The sequence below is a fragment of the Sorghum bicolor genome, chromosome 8 (genome assembly GCF_000003195.3).
Source record: "Sorghum bicolor cultivar BTx623 chromosome 8, Sorghum_bicolor_NCBIv3, whole genome shotgun sequence".
Lineage (NCBI taxonomy): Eukaryota > Viridiplantae > Streptophyta > Magnoliopsida > Poales > Poaceae > Sorghum > Sorghum bicolor.
The window spans coordinates 56664068-56684755 of record NC_012877.2 but is presented as its reverse complement, the minus strand read 5'-3'; the positions used below and the strand labels follow the sequence as shown (position 1 = coordinate 56684755).

At 41.6% G+C, this 20688-nt stretch overlaps 2 protein-coding genes and 1 long non-coding RNA gene across 8 annotated transcripts; 2 read left to right on the top strand and 1 right to left on the bottom strand.

The window, feature by feature from the left end:
* On the top strand, nt 34-1730 carry LOC8074239. Its single transcript, XR_002446823.1, has 2 exons — nt 34-539; nt 748-1730. It is a non-coding gene; the product is annotated as an uncharacterized LOC8074239 (long non-coding RNA).
* On the bottom strand, nt 4731-9782 carry LOC110429719 (factor of DNA methylation 2-like). 5 transcript variants are annotated; one of them, XR_002446822.1, is made up of 10 exons: nt 9571-9782; nt 8859-8909; nt 8006-8215; nt 7593-7816; nt 6790-6924; nt 6425-6616; nt 6092-6304; nt 5764-6008; nt 5445-5540; nt 4731-5074 (listed from the first exon to the last, which is right to left on the bottom strand). XR_002446822.1 is itself a non-coding variant. In XM_021446145.1 (9 exons), exons 3-9 carry the CDS (start codon nt 8208-8210, stop codon nt 5056-5058), a joined length of 1233 nt encoding a protein of 410 aa, XP_021301820.1. In that variant the 5' UTR covers nt 8211-8215; nt 8821-8909; nt 9571-9781; the 3' UTR covers nt 4731-5055. The 5 variants fall into 5 exon arrangements, 4 of the variants coding, with proteins under 4 accessions (XP_021301820.1, XP_021301819.1, XP_021301818.1 ...); XM_021446145.1 differs by lacking the exon at nt 5445-5540 and having other exon boundaries at nt 8821-8909; nt 9571-9781; XM_021446144.1 differs by lacking the exon at nt 5445-5540 and having other exon boundaries at nt 8826-8909; nt 9571-9781.
* LOC8155680 (serine/arginine-rich SC35-like splicing factor SCL30) lies at nt 13548-18594 on the top strand. 2 transcript variants are annotated; one of them, XM_021446393.1, is made up of 8 exons: nt 13548-13716; nt 14652-14811; nt 14951-15028; nt 15965-16129; nt 16212-16252; nt 17306-17360; nt 17469-17639; nt 18173-18594. In XM_021446393.1, the coding sequence occupies exons 2-8, from the start codon at nt 14660-14662 to the stop codon at nt 18297-18299; spliced, it is 789 nt and encodes a 262-aa protein (XP_021302068.1). In that variant the 5' UTR covers nt 13548-13716; nt 14652-14659; the 3' UTR covers nt 18300-18594. The 2 variants fall into 2 exon arrangements, with proteins under 2 accessions (XP_021302068.1, XP_021302067.1); XM_021446392.1 differs by having other exon boundaries at nt 17466-17639.

The following is a 20688-nucleotide window of genomic DNA, read 5'->3' as shown; positions in this document are numbered from 1 at the left end:
GACACGGATTCAGTAACTTAGTTGAGGAAGTCACAACGTAACTTGCGCACCCTCATCCACCGTCCAAGTATATCCAAAGGCTCACAACACTTGCAACTAAAATATCTAATTTTTTACAGCTGTGGACGCGGGAACGACAGCCATATTCCCGCGCGGCCGGGCTGGACTCGTGTTCGTTCTGCCGCCCTCTGGTCTCGCGCGCCGCCGCGAGCCTTGCCCGGGGCTGCCGTCCTCCCCTACGCCTGTCTAGGACTCCGCTTATCTCCCCTACGCGCGTGGACACCGAGGGTGGCCGCACCAGACTGGCGACGTCCTGCGACTCCGCTTATCTCACGCGCCGCCGCGGGCCTTGTCCGTGGCCGCCGGCCTCGTGCGCCGTCCCCGCGACCCCACTGACCGCGCTGCCACGGGCATCGTCTCCAGCCTCCCGCGACCCCACCGGCCTCCCGTGCGCTGCAGGCCTCCTTGCGTGTCCCCAACAGCCTGTGGTGTTGTCGCGCCGCCGTGGGAGACAAATCCTCTGCCGACCAAAAAGCTCAGTAAGGGTTCTTGTCTTCTCTGTTTACTAATGCAAAATAGAACGAAGTCATATACAAGCATGCTTCCAAATTTAAGATTTAGTGGACCAAGAAAGGTTACATTGCTTGATTTTGTTAGGACTATTGGGTGCCTTAGCTTTTTGCACTGTAAGTAATAACTAGTGGAATTAGAATTTTCATACATATATGTCCATTGTTTGGGTTACAGAACTAGTTGATGTCTGGTTTTGCGAATTGCGAAAGTTCAGAATCTGAGTTGTGGAAGTTTGAAATCTGAGTTGTGTGGAAGTTTGAAATCTGAGTTGTGTAAGAGAATGACAGAATCTGATAAGAAGATACCTGAAATTGGTTTGAGGTTCAGAAATCCGGATGAGGCTTGGCAATTCTGGGTGGCCTATGGTGGCAGTACAGGCTTTGATGTGAGAAAAAGGTACACAAATATAAGCAAATTCGATCGTCAAGTCACTTCATGCAGATATGTATGTGCCAATGAAGGTTATCGAAGAAAAGGGCAAACTGATCATGTGACTAAGTGTTTTAGAGCTGAAACAAGAACTGACTGCAAAGCTCGGATGACTCTTTCACTGGATAGAGAGAAAGGAAATTATGAAGTCACTGATCTTGTGCTTGAACACAATCACTTGCTTCACTTGCCGGAAACTCGACATTTGATGGCATCACAAAGAAAAATTTCAGAATTGCAAGCTTTTGAAATTGAGACAGCTGATGATTCTGGAATTAGGCCAAAAGCTGCACATGAGTTGGCTATTCGCCAAGTTGGTGGACCCCTTAACCTTAGCTACAAGAGTACACTGTCATTGACAGTTTTACTCAGCTCATAACAGTTCCAACTTTGGCAAATTTGGAGCTTCAAGATCTGTTCTAGCTTTTATTAGTTGGTTACTTAGTATTTTGGACAGGCTAACTATAGTATTTTGTGGGCTAACTATAGTATTTTGCGGCCTAAGTATAGTATTTTGTGAAGAATATCGCAATGCCACTTAATTGGACTTCTCTGAATTTGTAAGCACTGCTATTGAAAAGTTGTTGATGGAAGCTTTGTAAGCACTAGACTGAGTTCCACTTAATTGATAAGCTGATGCACTTGATTAGCTGCTGGATTAGCTAATTTGTAAGCACTGAATTAGCTTTGAAAATACAGTGACCTACTATATTTCTGTGAAGACTGAACTACTTTACTGCTGCTTACCTATTTCTGAATTGCTGAAAGATTGGATCTGATTTGGACCATTGGATCTGATTTTAATGGCTAGATGCTGAAGGTAAGTTACATGGTGACTTGCCTCAGGTAAGTCACTCAATCCCTGTCCATACAACACTCTCCCTCTACTCTTGCCACAGTCTGGCACTCTGGCCCCACAATTATTTTTACCTGGTCAAGGTTAAAAATTCCTAAGAGCACTCCCAATGCAGAAAGCATTGTAGTTTCTATAGACATTAATTACAATGTCATCTAAGCATTTTGCTGATGTGGTATTGTAGTTATTGAATAGAGAGTACAAATCATAGAAACTAGGTCTAAGTTAGAAACTATGTCTACACAAAATCCAAGACATGAAGTGATATGATTGGCTAAGAATGGAGAGAGAATGAATGTGATTGGATATAAAAATATTTTATAGAAACTATCCATTGGGACCATAGTTTCTATATATAGTGTCTATAGAAATTAATAGGTATAGAAACTATGTGTAGTTTCTAGCATTGGGAGTGCCCTAAGGGCACTCACAATGCAAGACTCTATCACAGAGTCCAAGACAATTAATTACATACTATTTATGGTATTTTGCTGATATGGCAGCATATTTATTGAAGAAAGAGGTAGAAAAAATAAGACTCCAAGTCTTATTTAGACTCTAAGTCCACATTGTTCGAGGTAATAAATAACTTTAGACTCTATGATAGAGTTTGCATTGTGAGTGCCCTAAGACCTACTAGTATTTCGGATCAACATATTTTTATATTCTTGGCAAAATTCATTTTTCAAATTTTATTATTTGGCAACTCCCAAAATAATATAGAAAGAAAAAAGATCTCATCTTCAACTATTTGGCAAATTTCACCTCCAAAATCTCAAAAACCCGCTAACAAAACGAAGAGCTCCGCTAAGCATGAGGAGAAAGACGACGCCAACTGCCAAGCACGGAGCTTGTGTGTATATTTGCGCACTAGACAGGGAGATATGTCAAGTTAAAAAAGATAGAGAATTGGAATACCAAACTGTCAGAGATGGTTTTTCCTTATTTTACTAAAAAAATTATGGATGGAATGTCATTTACTAAATTATTGGAGATGATCAACTCAAAAGGTGAAAAAGTTTTGAAAAGTTAAATTCCTATACATGGAATTATTTTTTTTCCTATTATATATAGCCTTTGGAACTTGATCGAATCTTACAAATTCCTTTGAAACCATCCGACGTTTTTTTCATCTTTCGCATATATATATATAGGATTTTAATTGCATAGACATTTCGATTTTTTTTGTTTTTTCTATTCTTACTTATGTTTTGATAAACCTGTATTCTAAAGAATCTTATACTTCCTCCGTCCACGAAAGAGTCAATTTCTAGAGTTGTCCTAAGTCAAAAAAATTTAAACTTTGACCAAATTTTTAGAAAAAATACTAAAATTTATAATATTAAATTAGTATCATTAGATTCATCATAGAATATATTTTTTATATGATGCGCATTTGATGCCATAGATGTTATTATTTTTTTCTATAAATATAGTCAAGCTTAAAAAAATTGACTAGCATAGATTCTAGAAATTGATTCTTTCGTGGACGGAAGGAGTATTTCCTTATTATGCAGGGTTATATGAAAATCATCACACAATCACAAGGTCTGATGATCTGAAATCGATGCTGTTTTGAAACGCAGGATTGGGATTTGGGGAAAAAAGAAGGATGGTACCTGAACGTTACTCGACCACTTATATTTTACAACCATATACATCATACTAGCTAGTACTGATATAGTGTCGATCAACAGTAGTATACATGAAAAGAAAGAAATGCTAATGCTTCATTCACTGAACTGAATCCACCTCTTCACACTATAGCGTACATGAACGCAAATTTAGTGGACTTGTGGTCGTTTTCTAATTGGAAAAAAAGAGTACATAGCCCCCTCAAATATCTAGTATAGTCTATTTTATTCCTTGAAATATAAAATCGGATATTCTACTCTCTAAATTTTTCAAAACCGGTTAAATAACCCCTCGAGCGGTTTTGGAAGGTGGTTTTGTTCTTTTTCTTTTTTATTTATTTTAGCCGAATTTTTAAAAAACCATAAAAATCATAAAAAATCATAAAATAAAAATTCTAATTTTGTTGGACTCCTGATGAGTAGATCTACACAGTAAATATACAATATGGTATACTTTAGTGCAAAGTTTTTGCTGTAACTTTAAATCTATATTTTTCTGTAATTAATTAGAATAATTCATATATGCGGTTTCTATGGTTCAATTATGGTGAAATTTTTATGCTGGGTTTATTATTGTATGCTTAAACTATGGTAAAAATTGCATACTCATTGGATCACGTATAACTTAGTTATAGATAAAGCATATATTTATCAAGAATAAAGCAAAATAAACTAAGTTATACGTGACGCAATAGGTACAAAAGATTTACTATACTTTAATCATATAATAATTAGCTCATCAAAAAAATCACCATAATTGGACCATAAAAACTGCATATATGAATTATTCTAATTAATTACAGAAAAAAATAGATTTAAAGTTATAGAAAAAACTTTGTACTAAAGCATACCATGTTATATGTTCACTGTGCAGATCTACTCATGTGGAGTCCAACAAGCTTAGATTTTTTATTTTATGATTTTTCTATTATTTATTATGTTTTTTCAAAGATTTAATAGAAATAAATAAAAAAGACAAAGACAAAAACCACTCTCCAAAACAGCTTATTTGACGGGTTTTGAAAAATTCATGGGTAGAATATCCGGTTTTATAGTTTAGGGGGTAAAGTAATTTATCCTAGATAGTTTGGGGGTTATGTAGATTTTTTCCTTTTCTGATTTATGTCATGCACTTACCCTAATACAAATGGTTCGCAAAGAAGCATTTAACTCCCAGGCCAAAACAATGCAAATTCATAGTGAAACTAAGGGACATTCAGAGATATCAAGCAGGAAGCTAATCAAAGTGTTTCAGAACACCGTAATATTGAGTTAGATTCTAATGTAAGAAACACGAACATCATAAAAGTTCATGGTCCATGGGGATAACATACTAGACACAATTCATGATCTCCTAGTTAGGCTAGGATAAGAGTTCCTTGCAATACTATGCAGTCTGGTTCTCCACTAATCGGAGCCACAGCTCGTGGCAGAAGAACTGATTCAATATATGAACTTATGAAGCAGTACCATACATAGCCTACTATATGTGTACATAAACGAACAGAACTTTGAGTTCCTGTGTTGCTACTTTCAGATCCTTCGGGAGTTAAGGGTGGTAGCTCACGCCACGCCACTCCACCTGCGCAAACAACAGGCGAGAGTGAGTTCGATGCAGAAATTAGAGAAGCAGTTTGGTACATATTGTTCCCAACTTGATTCTCGGAGAGGAATGTGGCCACTTAAAAAGGGAGCAATAATAAGGTAATCCCAGAATGGAAGAATTCATAGTGCGATTATGAAACAAGAATGAATGATTCTCAAGGACAGGTTTGTGGAAAGAAAAGAACAACATGTAAGGTGTCTGTTGACTTCACAAGCATATGCATGTCTAATCCAGAATTTCAGAGTATATCAGTTCACTTCTAGTTATCTTCGGTAAGGTTAGAGTGGCATTTAAATAATCTTTTCCATAGGTATGCCCAAAATGAAACCAATGTTAACATAATTACCAGTTCTTTATTGAAATACTCTTGTTTCTTCTGCTAGTACCTCTCCTGTCCCTTCAGTATGAAGTGTCTCAATGTCATACTACTAATCAGACGCTCCTACAATGTAGCTCACATTTCATATAAACTATGGATATTCAGCACAAATTTTAAGCAAATTAGCAGGCAGAAGAATGGTTATAGGTCCCAACATGGTTAACTACTAGAAAATGCTTCAAGCCATCTATAAGCCATTATTATTATGCTATAATTAAATGCCACAAGTTTATCCTCCCAGAGCAATTATACAATAGAAAATCAGTCTAGGACAATGTTGCACTACCTGCGTGTCTTTCTGCGCTTCGTCACAGTCAGCCTCTTCACCTGAGTCGACAAGTAGTCGACGCACTCCCTTGTAGTAGCCCTCCTCCCTTCCTTGAAGTTCCATAGCTCATAGGCAATGCTTCTGTCATTTAGGCGGCCGTACTCTTTCATCTCCACCAATGCGTTAACCACAGCATTATAAGCACAAGAACCCCATGCCCTCTTCAGCTCTTGCAGCTTATCATCATCAATATTCACGATCTCCTGGTAATGTAAGCACCACATAGTCTATTACCCTTCAGAAAACCTGTATGATAGTACCAAGAAGCATTCTAGAATTGACATACCTGATGGTTGCCATCAATTGTGATAGCCTTGAAAGGATACCAACTTAGGTCACCAAGTTGCTGCTTCCATGATGCATATAACTGAGAAGATGCTGCACCAACTTCTTCAGGAGGCACTTTTGCAAGACAAGCAGCCTCGAATGCCTTCTCATCCAATTCCCCCATTTCTTTTATCCCAATTATCCTTCCTCCAGTATCAATTTCAAGGAATCCCTGGAACACCAACTTGTGTGTAAGTGTAACATAGACTCCCACAACACAGTTCACATTTATGCTACGAGATTGTATGCTGGATGAAATACAGTGAGTAAATATTAAGGGATATGACTGAACCTTGATCAGCTCGCCTCTGACTGCTTCTAGGTCATCTCCTTTGCTCACAAAAACACATGAGGCTTCCTTAGCAGGTGGGTTGTTTACTAGTTCTTGCCTAGGGCGCTCTTCTGTAACCTCAAGATTGTCAGCACCGCTGCCCAGAGGTCTTTCAGACAGCCCTTTCTGTTTCTCCATTGATCCCGTTGGCGCCTGCGTTCACATTAACATTTATCAAGGCGAGAGATAGCTTAAAATGCATGCACTGAACAGTACTGAAATCAATAGGGGCCATAGGGATAATACTATTATTATCTTAGAAGTCTTCCACAGACTGAAATATAAAAAAAATGGAGAAAACCCATGTACTTTGCAAAGGTCCATACACTAAGATTTGCCAACAATTCCAAAGGAGATCGAGATGGGCCATCCAGATGGCTAGTATGCTCATTTTCATCAGCACCATAGTCCAAAGGTCCCTCGGATAATATTTTCCTCTTTTGCATTGATCTTGTTTGCACCTATTTCACAATTAATATTTAATGAGCTTGATATAATACAATATGGGAAAAGACTGAATACAAATGAAGTTATAATAAAAACAGGTGGCATGGGCTAAGCCATTTATTAGAGAAAAGGATATGAACATAGATAGTTATCTTAGGATCATGCAACCTCACTGAAAAAAAAAATAAAAAAAAGAAAACTCATGTTAATTTCTTTGTAATTTCTAGAGGTTCTAGATCAATGCACTCCATGTATTCCTAAGAAAGTTTTGTTTTTCTTTATTTTTCTTTTTTTTAAGAAAGCAAAGTTTACTTATTCATAGGAGTTATTGTATAAAAATATACGTGGAAAAACTATACAGAGATATTTAGCACGTCAGTTAAACCACGAATCCAGAACAGCAAAGTCTTTAAGCAAGTTCTGGTTGGCCAGAGATGAAACCCAACAAAGCATAGCATAATTGTTATGGCAAGTGGAGCCAGCCCAGGAGCCCACCATTCCTGTAGCGCATGGGCCCCTGGGCTGGCTCCACTTTCCATAACAATAATATACATATAAAAAACAGAAGCTCAAATTATGAAAAACCTACAATATATTAGGCTGAACTAGGGAACATGACTGGCCAATGACATTAACAAACAATTTATTATTGGGGACAGAGGCTATAGGTTATCAGTATTACTCCTCTTGGTTGGATATACATAGTGTCCATAGCACTTCCACACAGTTGCTCAGCTTGATTATTCTTGGCTTCACTCTCTTGAAGTTTTTTCTTTAGAAACTCCAGGCAGGAGTTCTTTTGAGAAATCTCTTCTGCTGATGCCACAAGTGCATCTCTTGCTGCTACCAATGTGTCCTTTGATGCCAAAAGGTCCTCCTTCATTGCTGCCAAAGTCTCTCCATTTGCTGAAAAGAATATTTGAACTTAGAAATGGTATTTTGACTCACTATAAATGGTTAAAAGAATGCGATAAGCGCATGATTTTGGTGAATATTAGGCTACAGAATATGATCATGCCAATGGACACATATGACAAATCATGGTCCAAAGAAACTGCTTTTAGAAACAGAATTTGGCTTTCATATAGAACTGACATTGCTCTTCATGCTGAAGCATCTCCTTCTCGTGCTGGAGCCTCTCCTTCTCTTGTTGGAGTCTCACTTTTTCTTCGGCTAACCCATTGATCACACGTTTTATCTCCGTGTACTCAGCCATAACATCTTTGAGTAATGACAACTTGAGGTCAACCTTTGTAGCCAATGCACCTAGGAGTCCACTCATTCCTGTGTCCTCTGCCATACAGTCTGCAGGATCAGTAGCCAAGAGAATGTCATAACATCGTCACCTCTGTTCGGTTCACGGTTCACCTTACGACAGTTTATACATTGTTAAAACCTGATTCTATAAGGAAAGTTTCAGACGACCTTGTAGTTTTAGATGGAATTAAACGAACAAGGAAATAATAAGTTGACTGAATAATTAGCATGATGTGCGCCTTTAGTTTAAATCATTCAGAATTTCATTAGGCCTAGATATTGTTCCATATAATCTAGTTAGCTTAGCAAGTCCATAAGTTAATTATAGATTATCTCAAATTTTTTCATTTAAGAAATGGAAGAAACGTGTCAGTGTAGGAAATAGGTAGGGACTATATGATAGAAGCTTATTTATCTTTCCTTTGTGGAAATAGAGGGAGAAACCATCAGGCTCACATGATGTTCAGAGTATGACATGAGCAATCGGCCTGAACAATTTTAGGATGAAATGGATTTCTGAGACTATTTCTAGCATGTGTTTACCCTGTTAATTGTGATTGTAGATGCAGTCAACAAGAAAAAAAAAACTATCACAAACTAACGCAGTTCAACAGAAACAGTGATTAATCTGGGCATGGCCTTGTAACCAAAACCTCGCCTTAGCAAAAAAAGAGACAACAAGAACTAGCACCAATTTGTTGTCCACCACTCCCAGCCAATTATCAGTACCCCTCAAATCAACCTGCAGATGGTATAATCGGGTAGGTAAGTAAAGGAAATTGGAATCACATAAACCGATCTGTGGCTGAAAAATGTAAGAGATCCGTGGACCATGAAGGACCTTAAAAGAACAGCACCCTCATTGAAATCAAAAGCAGACCCACCACCAAAGAGAAGCCCAGAAAAAAAAACTTACAAATGGAAAAAAAAACGTGTTTTTTTTGGCAATGCAGAGTAACAAGACCAGATCGAATCATATGCAAAAGGTCAGATCAACTGATATAGCCTCTTAACAGAGAGGGAGAGGGGTCAGATCAAACTGATACATAGAGAGAGAATCCTGAGGAGGGGAAACCCTAGGGTTTTTTTATTTTTCATCAAAGACGAATTGCAGAAATTAAATCAACTAACGCATTCCTGACGCTTGAAAAGTGAAAGTGCTCGGATCGCTCTAATAGGCGGAGACAGAAAGATCAAAAACCACAGGCGGTGGCAAAATCTGCCGACTCAAGAAATGGCTGCAACCTAGTGAGAGAACTCTTCCTTCCTAGAGCAAAAAGAAGATGAAACCTGAGATGAGCTGATCATCCCCAGCCAAGAACAGCCACGCAAACTCCCACGGAAGAAAACTGTGTAGCAGAGGGTGAGAGTCAGATAAAGAGAAAGCAAGAAGAAACGCCCACCTTGCAAACTACTACCAAGTTGAACACGGTGACAAGAGCAGTCCGAATGAATGTTGTACCAAAAGCATTTTGATTTCTTTTGGGTTTTCGCTGGGGAGAGGAAGGAGAAAGCAGCCGAGCAGAGCAGTCATGTGCTCAGTGCTCCTCCCCTCTCGCTCTCTGTATGCCAAAAATGGCGCCGCAGAGTCACGGGCAACCACCCCACCAATGTAGGCCCACGAGTCATAGAGCCTAGTAGAGGCATAAGATTCCATTGGGGTAGTAAAAGGTGTGAGAGCAGGCGAAGTGTCGATTGCTAGAATGCAGACAAACACTAGATTGTTGGGTCACTGGTTTATGGGGTCAGGGTGGTAGACCCACAAGTCAGGAGGAGAGCGGTGGAAAGGGTTAGTTCATCGTGCTAACTGATCCCGAAAACCCGGCTTGATTTATCATATATAAGAAGGAAAACAGCAGTAACTTATTATATATAACAAGGAAAACAGCAGTAACGTTTACATGCGTGAGAAGCGCGACCGCCCACTGCCTAGGGTGTGGGAGATTTAGAACAAGAAAAATATTAGGACAACTTCAATAGTTTGTTAAAACTTATTTGGCAAATATATAACTCTTTTATTAGCATAATCATGAAAATTGTATCCATAGTGGATGATGAGTCTCGCTAATGTGGATGTCATAATTCTTGTGCTAGTTAACTTTAATGCAAATGATAGTAGATTGCCGAGGTGGACACCTTGCATGTCAGGAGAAACTGATAGTGACAAATGATAGTGGACTGTTGAGGTAGACGCTTTGTATTTTAAGAGAAATAGATAGTGGCGTTGATAGTGGACTGCTGAGGTGGACGCATTGCATGTCAAGAGAAATAGATAGTGGGGTTTTGCTTTATAAGAGTTATAGATATGATGTGGCTACTAATCTACCATATCTTTTTTGACTACGACTCATGCACCCATTAGCACCCATGCCTACTTACTTCTTTTCTCTACCTTAGGGCCTGTTTGGTTCAAAGCGGTAAAATTTACCGTCCGTCACATCGTGTTTAGGCACATGCATGAAGTACTAAATGTAGACTATTTACAAAACTAAAAATATGGCTAGAGAGTAATTTGCGATACGAATTTTTTAAGACTAATTAATTTATGATTAGACATTAATTGTCAAATAAAACGAAAATGCTACAGTACCTGTTAAACTTTAACGCAACCCAACCAAACACCCTCTTATCTTCTTTCTCCTCTCCACCGTGCATCCTCCCCCACATCTTCCCTGCCTTCGGTGTCACCTCTCTCTCCGCCTCCTCACCCCGCGTGACACCGGATCCGATGACACTGCGCCCCCGGATCCGGTGGCACTGCCCCCCCCCCCCCCACCCTTGGCCTGGCGCCCACCACCCACGGCGACCTCCTTATCCCTCCCTCCCCCTATAGTCATTGCGCCCCACCCCGACCTAGTCATCCGCCTCCACCGTCGCCAGGACCCTTGTAAACCTCATGGCGACCTCCCCACCCTCTCGCTAGCCTTCTTTCCCCAAATCCCTTCCTTCCAAGGCCGTCGGAGTTGGTGAAGAAGGGGTGGCGTAGGGCATCGTGAAACCCTAGATGCCACCAGCTGGGGAAGAAGACGACGGACGCATGAGCGGGAGCAGGCACGGGCACAAGTGAGGGCACACGGATCGGACGGATGGGAGAGCACCAGCGTGAAATTGATGGTGGGTGCATGTGTGCACGTTGAGTACCCAAATCCTATGCATTTGTAAGTTAACATTTTTTATCTTTTCTCCTTCAACTCTTGCTACAGTAATGGTACGTAGCTTTAATTTTGTATGTACCGAAGATTTTCTTTCAAGATTTTCCATCTAGCTCTCAGCAACCTCCCCATATATTCCACCCTCGCTATTATGTGAGTAACTTTGGTAGTTTGGTGAGATATTCCTCACCCCACCCATCTAACGGCCGATGTGTCCCAACTCTTAAGGGATTCTATGAGCAACCAAAGAGACTCTTTGTATTCTTCGCTATTGATAGGATATGATTTTAGTAAAAAAATGTTCTCCAACAGTTTATTTAATTAGAATTATAATTTCCAAATATTGATGGAGGACATGATTAGCTCTCTAAAATGCACACAAGATAGTGAAAAATGGTTGGAGGGTAGATGGATAGAGAGTTTTTTATTTAAATGACTCTTAATAATAATTTAGATAATGAGTTCAAAAAAGCTCGCTCAAAATTCAATAAAGTCACCCTTAGCCCATCAAAAACCAATACCAAATCTTAACCCGTGTTGCCATACCACTGCCCACTGGCGAGGCGAACAACTTTATGTCACCCTAAGCAAGTAGCGACCCCTTCACCCTATCTCCCACCTATACAGGTCTATCCTCTAAAAGCATAACTAACAATATACTCTATATGTTCCTGAAAGCTTTAATTCCTAGAATCTGTGTCAGTCAAACTTGTTTAACTTTGACCAACTTTATAGAAAAGAGCATCAATATCTATGACATAAAATGAGTATCTTATGAAAATATATTCAATAATAAATCTAATGGTATTAATTTGGTACTATAAATCTTAGCTTTTTTCTATAAATTTGGTCAAAGTTTTAAAAATTTGACTTAGGACAACTATAAAAGTTACAGGTTTCAGAAACAGAGGGAGTAGTCCATTGTTGGTTGTATATGCATTTATAGGCCATCCATATATAGCTGGCTACAAGAACAAACTTTGTCATAATATATGGCTCATCTTTTTCTCACGAAATTTCTTAAAGCTCATGCATGGCTATAACTTCTCTTGTCTCCCCTTTATCTCAACATAAAGTCTACTTACAACGTTTTATTTTATTATTCTTATTCTAACCACATACGACATGCATGACATTCGAAAAGGCATATACAATAAGAGTTTAGAATGGATAGATTTTTTTTACCTTGAACTATAGGATGAAACCATTAAATGGGTTTAATTTGATGGACGAAACAACAACTAGGTTTTCCTATAAGCAGGTATAATAAGATGATGTAAACGAACTATATGAGATGCCACATCATTTTGTTGGTGAGGTGGAGAAAAGAGGGAAGGAGAGAAGCGAGTTGCAAACTTACAACCGATTGGAACACAAGAACTAAGAAACATTGCGAGAAAACGAGGTTGCTATACATTAATGGTGCAATAATATACAATCATAGTTAACCATTATATGAGTGGGGTGTTATAGGTTGATTATATATGACATGACACTAGCACACACCCAACAATGGGCTAAATTATTAGCCTTGCTATGCTAGTTGGAAAAGGCGAAATATCTGGTTTTGCGGTTAAGAAGTAAATTCAGATATGTACAATAGTTTTTTTAGGAGTAAGTATTATAATATGCTGTAAGTTGGCTAGATGTTGAAGTGGATGAGAGAGGATATAAACTTACAGCCGACTTATGTACAAGAATAAAAAAAGTTTGTGTGAAAGACAAGTGAGCCATGTATTAATAATAAAGACCTTGTTACTACATAGGTGGGCTAGGAGAAGGCGGTAAAGAATCTTATAGCCAACAGTTGGTTGTACTCCCTTTGTCCCAAAATAGAGGTTGCTATGAGATACATGCAAGTTAAAATTTTCTAATTTTAACTAGGTTTATAGAAAATACGTACAATATTTATATCTCCAAATAAGTCTATTACAAAATATGTTCAACGATCTACCTAATGATACTAATTAATAGTTTATATATATATTTAATTAAAGTTAAAAGTAATTGACATTTCAAAAAATGAGAATGACATCTATTTTGAACGGAAGATTAGCTTTGCTCTTAGGAATTATACTGACAATTTTTATTTATTTATTTTTGAGAAACATACGGACAAATAGTTAAAGTAGGACCTCGAGAGGCCAGGGCCGGCCTGCCGGCGCGATACCGGGCAATAAGGCCGGAGCGCCTATAAACTCTCATGTCGAGAAGGCCCGGCCCATCACCCACCCCATCTCCCTCACGTGCGCGCGAGCGTCGCGCTCCAGGCCTTCCTCTTCCCCGTCTGGCATCGCGAACCGCCGCACCCGATTCGGCACGCCCACGCCCCACCCCCTTCACCGTGTCTCTCCGCGGCGGCGGGCGCGGTTCTCCGGCCATCACCGGGCGCATCCGGTAATTCCCTGTCCTTCAATCCCTTCCTCTCTCTCTCTCTCAGTGCGTTTACGGTGGTCCATCACTGGGCGCACTCGTGTGGTGTGGAGACCTGTCGCCGCAAACCCTAGGTAGGTGCGCAGCGCATCAATAGATCCGCTCGTACGGTTTAGATCCGCACGGGACTAGCAGCTAGGAATGCCGCGAGGTGGGAGCTGTTTACCAGTTGCGGGATTACGAGCCGTGATGTTTCTCCGCTGGGAATCTTAGATCTCGATTCCCGTTGCGACGACTTGCTTGGGTTATTGTCCGAGCTGAGACTTGTAGATGCACCAGCGCCAATGCTTTCACTAACCCCTGAATTGTGTTGTGAGAGTGATTGGGCGAGCCCCCTCTTAATTGTCTTAGAGCAGTGTGTGAGGATTTGCTGGATTATGCTTTTGATGTGTAGCGGCTCCTCTTTTTGTTTTACTTTAGGTTTGGATTTAGACCTTATGCCGATTCTGATTTGGAACGGCAACTTAATAATTGGAAAAGACCATACCTCTGCTTTGTCAATTTTGATTCAGTTTGAGCGGAAAGAAACAATAAGCATACATGTTAATGCAGTTTCCATGGTAATACTAGTCTGCAGCTTGCCTCATCCTGCGATTTAAGATGATCCTGATCTATTCTATGCCATGTCACCGGTGAATTTTATTTTAAATTTAAAGTTGTTTGTATCTTTCAAGCATATCTGATGCACTGTGGATCAAATGATGACAAACACCTTTTGTTGTTTTGTTACACGTAACTTTAGTGCTCATGAATGATTTTGTATGTTCTAGCCTGTATGCTCAGGCTGACATGATTTGTTATGCATGACAATACACCGCTCATAAGTCCACTAATTATGTCTGAGTTACCGTGCCTGTCCTTTTATTAACACAATCTATTATGTTTCGGTGCAATTACAGGAAAAACTATGAGGAGGTACAGCCCCCCTTATCGTAGTCCCCCCAGGAGGGCATATGGTGGCAGAGGAAGAAGCCCCCCTCCTCCTAGGAGGGGGTATGGAGGACGCAACAAAGAGGGTAGTGGAAGCCTTTTGGTCCGCAATATCCCATTAAGCGTCAGGTACAGAAACTAATACCATGTACTTTTTCCTCTCATCTTTAAAAGAATATAAAGTTATCACCATTTTTATGACCAGCAAATTCTACTTTGATACTTTCCTCGAGTAGTTGACTTCAATTTGCATGTCAAACTTTGTCAGAGCGGAGGAGCTTCGAGTTCCTTTTGAAAGGTTTGGCCCTGTCCGCGATGTTTACATTCCAAAGGACTATTACTCTGGGTAAGTTGTACTAAATCACCATTCTCTGTGATGTATGTCTTAATTACTCAAAAAGATCAGTCTTGCTGTTTCTGTAACGATTAGAGTTGTAAATAGCTGGAGATCTGTCTAGTTTTTTGCCCATAATCATCAAACTAGTTTTCTAGAGGCATGAATTATATGAACAGACACCCTATATTTAACAAAGTGAACACTAGTGCATCCTCCAGCTTTAGTGTAACATCTAATTTGCAATGTGTTGGTGCGTTTAAGCTCTGATGAATCTCATGTTGTTTTTTGCAATCGATGTATGATGGAGTATAAGCCTGTACTCTGCAGTCTCATATCCAATTCGTCATTGCGCTATGTGGATCATATTTTCGAAATGATTCCCAGGATCGTGTTGGTTTGAAGTAGATACATGCTCTTCATTTGTCAAAGAATGCCTTTTAACATTACTAATAACAATTCATTTGCTTGGCAAGATAGAGTCTTGTCCGATGAAGTTCTTCTATGAAGACAAGATTTGATACATTGAGAAAATTAATTTCATGAAGAGAAGATAAGAGATATATACTGGCTGGTACATGAGAAGATAAAAGAGAGTCAAGTCAATTTCAAGTACTTTTGTGACTTTTCAAATGTTGGGGAACTTGAAGCGAATGATTTTATGAAGATGCTCTTTATGAGGATCACCTTACGTAGTTGTATACAAGAAACTTGGACACTAGAGCCTGGGCGTCTTACTGCTTTTTGCAACACTTGCTTCCCTTTTGATGGAATGTTTGTAAGTTGTTGACTGTGCTTCATCGAGAACAGTAGAGGGCAAAGTGAATATGTGAACTTGATGGTAAAACGCCAGCAAGACACCATTGTGAACACTTTGCACCCTCATATTTGTTTGTCACTTTCTTGAATTTTCCTCAGCATACTGTCTAATAAAACCAACATATGCAGGGAGCCTCGAGGATTTGCCTTTGTGGAGTTTGTTGACCCTTATGATGCCTCTGAAGCCCAGTATCACATGAATCGCCAAGTTTTCTTTGGCCGGGAGATAGCTGTTGTTCTTGCTGCTGAGTCGCGAAAGAGGCCAGAGGAAATGCGCAGCAGAGCTAGAGTCAGGTATGGTATTCCTTTTTGTTGCAGTAAATTTATGCCTCTGTTTTTATTATGTACTCATTTGAAACGCGTGATTGCTGTGCAGAGGTTACTCTGGTCATGAAGGTCGCCGATCTTCATATTATGGTAATCTTGCATTTGTATTTTCGTACCATTCATGGTATTGCTGTCCAAGCTGTACATCTGTTGTCTGGATCCTCTGATTTTATTCAATTGTACAATTATACGACATGTATCTATTTTGTCACTACCTGTGGATGTAGAGGGGGGATGCCTGGGCAATCACCTCAAAATTAGAAGTTTCTGCCCAGTAGTCTTGAGGGGTTGGCTATTATCTCAAGTTGAATATTGTTTTGCAGTTAGATGTAATGTTCTGCGTAGCCTGTTTATGCCTTCACTCCCACCGGTCCAGTTTATAAGGCGTAATGAAACATGACACGGTCTCCTAAATTACACTTTGACATTTATTTGTTTTATATTATACTGCTTACTGCTTATGATTATAAACTTATGATTATTGGATAGTGTATTTGATTATAAATCTAATAGTATCAAATTTGTATTACAAGAATTAATAATTGTTGGCTAAATTATTGGTCAAAGATTATAAAGTTTAACTCTTGACGTATGTGGAATGCCTTATAAACTGATGATCCAAATGGAGTAATAGTTTAATTTATTATGCTATGGTTAGCCCTCTTTTACATTGAAAGGAAAAGCATTGACACTCTTTTGTGGCAAGGCATGATTGGTCAGGACTCAGGACATGTTAGATTTCCTTTTAGCCTTCATGCACTGTTTCTCTTGTGCGCATCGTATTAACTTGTTAACACATCATTTTTACATTTTTCCTGTTACTCTTCTGGTACTATGATGACTACTATCAAGTGCCTTATCAAACATCACTGTAATACAGAGCACCAATATGTCTGCACCCAGCCAATAAAGTTCTAGATCTTTTGCTGCTTCTGAAGTTCTGATAGGTGATGCATATATATTAAATAAAGTCCTCTTTTTTTTAAAAAAAAAGAGACATGCACAAGTGCCTTTCAAATTTACGAATAACATCTCAGTACTATAGTCTCCAGTCACTATAAAAGTTTTCTTGTGAAAAATTGAAGTCTGCAATTTTCTTTTGTTGAGTTACAAAGTACTGATAGCCTCTCATCTTCCATATAGGGCGGTCTCGGTCCCGTTCCCGCTCTCCTCGCTATAGGGGCCGTCCTCGGTCAAGGTATGCTTGGCTGACATACGGCTTCTTGTAAAAGCTGTGGAACTTTAATCTGTGGAAGCTTTCACTTTTTATTTTTTAAATTCTGTCAATGTTTTTCTTTTAAAGCAGATCATACTCTCCTGCTCCAAGGCGGCGAGATGACTACTCAGCTTCTCCAAGGAGAAAGGAAGCGCATCGCACATCTCCTCCCAGGCGCCCGCCAAAGGAGCATGACGAAGATAAGAAGCGGAGGTCCTACTCTCCTGCCAGTAGAGATGATGCTGACAATGGTTATGAGAAGTAAGTCATTCATTGCTACACATAGATCTGGCTTCCATCTGTCCATTTCTGTCCATTTATATAAATCAAGAGTATTTGTTTTATGTTACTGTGTACACCTTTGCTCCGACCTTTATTATCAGTTGCATCATAGTCTAACCTGGCAACTAGTCACTGAAACTAGCTACCTGTTCAAAATATCACTTGATGTTATTGGGTTAGGAAATACTAGTAGTGATTTCATTCATCCTCCTAACAGGTGTTGCTACAGACTACAAATTCACTTCTACCTGTTTATTTAAACCACAGCTTTGTATTGTAGTCCCCTAGAATGCTCTTGTAGCAACAAAATTATTATTTTGGTGAACCACCATCAGACAAGTGGGTTGGAGGGACTTGATGCATACTAGAGAACAGATAAATACTATTGTTGCATGGGTTGTGAAATGAGTAAAGCAATGTAAAAAAAAAGCACGGAGTACTAGCCTAATCATGTACTGCTAGCAACTAGCAAGAGCTCTTGAAATCTCTAACAATGGTATTAATGTTGATAGGAGGTCGCCCCCAGCAGACAGTAATGGGTCCCCTCCGCACCGCAGGTCCCCCAAGGAGGAGTACTCAGGCTCACCTCCCGGATCCCGCTCCAGGTCCGCCGACGAATCTCCTGTTCGCAGTGACTGACTGACCGGTGGATGCTACAAAAATGATATGCACATGACCGTGTCTCTCCGGCACGAGTCAGTCCAATGCCTTTGTCAGGCCGAGCTTACTATTACCCCCTTTTGGGGGTGATGTTGTATTGCTAAAGTTTCATTTGTGCTTAGTATCGGCATATACTGCTAGTCTTTGCTATGTACGTACGGTATGCTTTTAATCTTGAGTGAAGTTTGAGGAACCAGTGATGGATGCTGATGAACATTGTTACATGTAGTAGCATGTTACTTGCTTGCTGGGCCACGGCCCGTTCCTTGTTGCATTTGATGAGTTTGGTTTGAGCTTTTGAGGACTGAACTTGGATGCTGCAGCTGCTGGCCTTTTTGAATCATGGAGCTCTTATGGCAGATGATCTCGGATCCCTGCAGCAGTTGTGGGCGGCACTGTGCGTAAAGCAAGGCCCCGGACCCTCAGCCTGGTCGGTCCTTTTGTCTTTGGGACCCTCGGTCGGCCGGCGGTGCGGGGCGGCGACTTTTGCCGGCGTGGAGCACTGATGACTGTGACTGGAGGACGGCGGCCGGTGGATGGGACGCGTCGAACCCAGCCGCCTGCTGAGGCAGAGCGGCACAGAGCAGCCCAATGCGCCTGCGCGCCTGTTACCTACAGCTGCATGCATGGGACCGGGGCCGGCTGTGCAGGTGCAGCGGCCCCTGCCATGGCAGCCACTTGCCCACATGTACACCTCTGTTCTGGATGCCGACTCCTTGAGAGAGAGAAGGGGGTTTGAGGCTGGTTTTTTCTTTTTTTAATACAACAAGAAACTCCGCGAGAGAAGTCATCAAGCAGAAGTGGAGGTAACGGCAGCAAGTGAGAGCTGTGCGAGTCAGAGTCCGTGGGCCGATCGCAACGTCACGCGTCCCCCATGCGTTGCTGTGGGCCGGGGCATGGCATCCATGCGTCGCAGCGATGTACTGTGGCCGCCAGTGGTGGTTCGTGGCCCAGTGCCAGTGCTAGCCACGGCCACGAGTCCAACAACGCTACGATGCCGGGGGACCGGACCTCAGCGCAGCTCACCTTCCCCCCCACTTGCATCTACCGCCTTGTCCTGTGATTGACCGAACGACCGGTGCTAGGTAGCACTAGCAGCAGTAGCACCCATGTCCATGATGTCCCAGCGTGCACACACATCTTCTTCTTCTTCTTAATTTAAAATTATTTCCTATTGCTTGACGGACCCCCGGACCTTCCGTTGTCCATTCACTGTTTATATTACTGCTCCCTCTATAAGCACAAAAAAAAAAATTCGTTTAGAACAACGACCGCGGGGACAGAGGCACACCCGTAGCAGTGACCGAGTACTGAATACTCATCATTCGTTTCCTTCACGCACGTACGTCGGTACTGTACGTACGTACGCGTACGCGTGCACCATACACGTAGACGAGGACAGAAAAAGACGACGACGGTTGGGTCCACACAGACTCGATCTGGACCACCGTATATACCCCTGACGACCCTTCCCGGCCACTTGAAACAAACCGCCGGCCTCCGGCAATCCGCCCCGCCCCGCGCCACGGACGTGGTGGTGTGGTGGTGGGCGGCGGCGTCACGCATGCATGGCATGGCATGCGACGCGCGCGAGTACGACGACGACGACGGCCGTCGTGTAGGCGCATTCCTACGTACTGTACAGAACGGAGGAGACGAATGATGATGGCGTGGGTACGTCAATGCATGCACACTGCCATGATGGCTGCCGGTATTAGTCCTAACCGTCCGTCGTCGTGTGCCCCGGCGTAGTACCGTGTACGTACGTACGCACGTAATGCTCATACTACAGTGGTTTCAGTTGTTGTCCCCCTGTTCGCCTGAGTGCGACGACCACGCAACGCAGCGCCGATGATGATCCATCCGTCGTGGTGCTATATACAGCTTGTACCGGGTATATATATATATATATATATATATATATATATATATATATGTGTTCGGAGGCATGCGTGGTAAAGTAGCGCGCGCGCAAGCGAGAAGCGGTAGCTAGCGTGGCGCGGTGCACCGGGCACGTACGCGCAGGACACAGAAACGGCCTGCACGCATGTACTGGTAGTACACGAGCCAGGCCAGGCCAGGGAGGACTGGGAGGGGGTACCACTACCACCTGCGTGTACCGCCGCCAGTTGCAGTAGAAGAGACAACCACCCCGCTACGCATGCCGGTGCTCTCGCCAGACCACCCCTGCCGCTGCCGGTGCCCACGCCCGCCGCGCGCGGGGAGGCGGGGCCCCACGCCGGCCCTGCCCTGCAGCAGGACTGGTTGATGAGTAGTAGTACTGACGACGGACAGCGACGTTACCCCGTCTGTCCGTCCGTCGTCCCTCCAACCTACAGCGGCGCGTGAAAGACTCCGCGGCTACTGC